The 4,150-nt window shown below is 45.6% G+C and overlaps 1 protein-coding gene across 1 annotated transcript; it reads right to left on the reverse strand.

Moving 5' to 3' along the window:
* Positions 1-1,246: 1,246 nt before the first annotated feature.
* LOC139832685 (uncharacterized) lies at positions 1,247-3,824 on the reverse strand. Its single transcript, XM_071822498.1, has 2 exons — positions 1,804-3,824; positions 1,247-1,277 (listed from the first exon to the last, which is right to left on the reverse strand). The coding sequence occupies exons 1-2, from the start codon at positions 3,822-3,824 to the stop codon at positions 1,247-1,249; spliced, it is 2,052 nt and encodes a 683-aa protein (XP_071678599.1).
* Positions 3,825-4,150: the final 326 nt, after the last annotated feature.

A 4,150-nucleotide genomic window follows, 5' to 3' on the forward strand; every position in this document is an offset into this window, starting at 1 on the left:
GTGCCATGCCCAAACTAGCTTGATAACTGTTGTTGTAAGAGAACTCAGCGAATGGAAGGCATTCTTCCCATTTCATGCCGAAGGAGATAACACAGGCACGGAGCATGTCCTCGAGAATCTGATTGACTCTTTCGACTTGCCCACTCGTTTGCGGATGGTAAGTCGTCTTTGAAGAGCAGATTAGTTCCCATAGCTTTCTGAAAGCTAGCCCAAAATCTGGAAGTGAAGATACTTCCGCGATCAGAGCTTATTTCCAAGGGAACACCATGAAGAGAAACAATCTTTGCAGTGTAGAGGTCAGCCAACTGACTAGCAGATATTGTCTCTTTGACAGGAAGGAAGTGAGCAACCTTGGAAAGACGGTCGATCACCACGAAGATAGCATCATTGCCTTTGCGAGACTTTGGGAGGCCAGTTATGAAGTCCATCTCAATCTTATCCCATTTCCACTCAGGAATATTCAAGGGTTGGAGGACACCGGCAGGTCTCTGATGTTCTGCTTTGACACGGCGACAGACATCACACTCTGAGACATAGCGAGCAATATCACTTTTCATCCTAGTCCACCAATAGGTATACTTGATGTCGAGATACATCTTTGTGCTGCCAGGATGGATAGAAAGAGGAGTGTCATGAGCTTCTTTGAGAATGAGGCTTCTGAGGCTTGGATCCTTCGGAACAACGATTCGACCTTGGAAGAACAGAGTTCCTTTGTCGTCGATAGAGAAAGACTTGTACTTGGGCTTGTGCATGTTCTCTTTGATGTTTTTGATACAACCATCTCTTAACTGTCCGGTTCGTATCTTATCTTCAAGAGTTTGCGTGATCACCAAGTTTGCAAGGTAACCTTGGGGAACAAGCTCAAGATTCAATTTCTTGAATTCTTCATAAAGAGCAGGTTGACTTTCTTGAATCATGAGGTTGTTGCAATAGGACTTGCGACTAAGGGCGTCAGCCATGACATTAGCTTTGCCTGGAGTGTAGCTGATAGACAGATCAAAGTCCTTGATGGTTTCCATCCATCTCGTTTGACGGAGGTTCAAGTTGGGTTGTGTGAAGATGTATTTGAGACTCTTGTGGTCGGTGAAGATCTCACATTTGTTGCCCAACAGGTATTGGCGCCATGTTATTAAAGCATGTAACACGGCTGCAAGCTCGAGATCATGTGTGGGATAGTTGAGTTCATGCTTTTTCAACTGACGAGAAGCATACGCCACAACTTGACGTTCTTGCATGAGGACAGCGCCTAGCCCATGAAGAGAGGCATCACAGAATATCTGGAAAGGTTTAGAAGTATCTGGAAGAACAAGAATAGGTGTGGAAGTGAGCTTCTGCTTGAGGAGGTCAAAGCTTTCTTGGCATTGAGGAGACCAAAGGAACTTCTTGTCTTTCTTGAGGAGATCGGTAAGAGGCTTGGCGATCTTGGAGAAATTTTCAACAAAGCGGCGGCAATAACTTGCCAAACCGAGGAAACTTCTCACTTGCTTGACATTCTTCGGAGGAAGCCATTCAACGATCGCCTTGACGGTTTCAGGATTGACAGCAATGCCTTTTCCAGAAATGACATGCCCAAGATAGACGACTTGAGGAAGCCAGAATTCACATTTGGAGAACTTGGCATAGAGACGGTGTTCACGAAGCTTCAGGAGAATGAGGCGAAGATGCTCTTCATGCTCCTCATTGGACTTGGAGTAGACAAGGATATCATCGAGATAGACTACCACAAACTTGTCGAGGTACTCCATGAAAATGTAGTTCATCAACCGAGAGAAAGTGGCAGGAGCATTAGTGAGGCCAAAGGACATGACGGTGTATTCATAGAGACCATAGCGAGTTTTGAAGGCTGTCTTGGGTACATCCTCTTTGCGGATTTTGATTTGGTGATAACCACTTCTCAAATCCATCTTAGAGAACACAGTTGCACCCGCAAGCTGATCAAAGAGCTCATTGATGCGAGGAAGAGGATATGTATTCTTGATCGTTTTCTCATTGAGAGGGCGGTAGTCAACCACCAATCGATCAGTTTTATCCTTTTTCTTGACGAAGATGGTAGGACATCCCCATGGAGAAGTGCTTGGCTGAATGAAACCAAGTTTTTGCAACTCGTCAAGCTGCTTCTTGAGTTCAGCCAACTCATTTGGACCCATTTTGTATGGTCTCTTTGAGATAGGAGCTGTTCCAGGCTCTAGTTCAATGACGAACTCAACAGCCCTGTCAGGTGGCATACCTGGAAGTTCTTCCGGGAAGACGTCAGGAAAGTCGCAAACCACCGGTATAGATTCAAGCTCCGGAAGAGAGCTAGGATTCAAAGCGAAGAGCTGAACGGAAGGTGTCTCAGAAGGTGAATAGACTATGTGGCCTGTCGAAGTAGGAAAGGAAACTGAATGCTTGGCACAATCAATTACAGCTTTGTTGGCCTTCAACCAATCCATGCCGAGAATGACATCAATGTCTGAATTGCCGAGAGCTATGAGTGAAGCAAGAAACATACGGCTTCCGATGAGAATTTGATTCCCATGGCTTATCTTGGAAACTGTCATCTGCGCTCCCGGGGAGTTCACCATGAGTTTATTGGGCAAAGGAACCAAAGGCAAACCATGAGATAGAGCAAACTTTTGAGAGACAAAGGAAAGTGCTGCTCCGGTATCAAACAGAACTTTTGCTGGGATCGAGTTCACAGGAAGAACACCAAGCACGATGTCAGGTGCCCTTTTTGCTTGGACAGCTGTGACATTGTTCACCCATACACTTCTCGTACCAGGCTTATTGTTATAGTTGAAAGCCTTTGACGGAGCAGGAACACGAACCATCGCCTTTGTTGGAGGGCAAGGTTGTATTAGAGGATGCTTGTTTTGGGGACAGTGAATTGAAATATGTCCCGGATCACCGCACTTGAAACATGCTCTTGAGGAAGGATTAGGACCCATTGGTCTTGCTAGAACTTCAGAACTAGGCCTTTGCTGAGCATCAACACGGTGACTTTGCTTAGCTTGACTGCCAGACCTTTGATGAACTTGAGAGGCCCTTGGAACAACAACATGGGTGGGAGGGCGGGAAACAAAACCACTCGGTTCAGGCATGTAGGTGGGTTGTGGAGGAGCTGGAACCCAAATCCTACGTTTCCGAGGAGGCATAGCAGTTGTTGAGGAAGAAGCTGCTTCACGAGAGCGCTTACGAGACTCTTCTAGCATTGCACGACCATACTCTTCTTGGAGTGCTGTGTTAACGAGCTCCTCGAAGGTATTGCACTTGACCAAGAGTATAGCATACTTGATCTCTGGGTTCAGGCCTTTGCGAAACATGGCTTGCTTTTTGGCATCCGTAGATACCTCATCTCCAGCATAACGAGCCAGTTTTAAGAAAGCATCTCTATAAGCCAGCACAGTGTTGCTGCCTTGAGACAAATTGCAGAACTCTTCTCGCTTTCTCTCCATGATGCTGTCAGGGATGTGATGACGCTTGAAGAGCAGCTGAAACTCATCCCAGGTAATGATTGCATCTGGTGCTTTCATCAGCAGATAATTGTCCCACCATGCGGCTGAGACTCCACGAAGAAGATATGTCACATAAGGAACACGGTCCTCATCAGCCACATGTGCCACACTGATAGTCTTGTTCATCTCGCGTAACCAATCATCAGCATCAATTGGCTCTGCGGTGACATCAAAAGTGCGCGGGTTGAGCTGGAGAAACTCCTGAATAGTGACACGTGCATTGCCACCATTGATTCTGTCTTGGCTTATCTGCATCTGATTTAGGACTTGCGCCATTTTAACCAAAGCTTGGTCCACTTCAAGTGGAGGATCATCTTCACCACTCTCCATTCTGAGTAAGGACACCAAGGTTAGCACAATCATGGATAGTAAAAACCCAATATTAGTGCTTAACGAGAACTTCAGAAGATAACAAGAAACATGACATAGCTATCATCAATGTACAAGAATTCAAGCACACGAGAGCTAGCCATAACATGTAGAAGGTTAGGCGATAGCAACAAGAATATTTCACAAATCTTGCAAGATAGTGATATGTAGCTATACAGAAGTTTTAGCATTAACAAGTGTCAATAACTTGGGTCGTGTGGGCACTTGTTATGCATATTGGAAGAGAACAACAAGGAAAGAGCTTGACGAAACAACTCCGGAGAAGG

Source organism: Lolium perenne, chromosome 6 (assembly GCF_019359855.2).
Source record: "Lolium perenne isolate Kyuss_39 chromosome 6, Kyuss_2.0, whole genome shotgun sequence".
Classification (NCBI taxonomy): domain Eukaryota; kingdom Viridiplantae; phylum Streptophyta; class Magnoliopsida; order Poales; family Poaceae; genus Lolium; species Lolium perenne.

Excerpts from the sequence above, each read along its gene's own strand:
- LOC139832685 (XM_071822498.1), bottom strand. The coding sequence starts at position 3,824 with ATGGAGAGTGGTGAAGATGATCCTCCACTTGAAGTGGACCAAGCTTTG. Across the intron at positions 1,278-1,803 it reads CTCTATGAATACACCGTCAT|ATATTCTGTGATGCCTCTCT; the intron begins GTCCTTTGGCCT and ends AAACCTTTCCAG.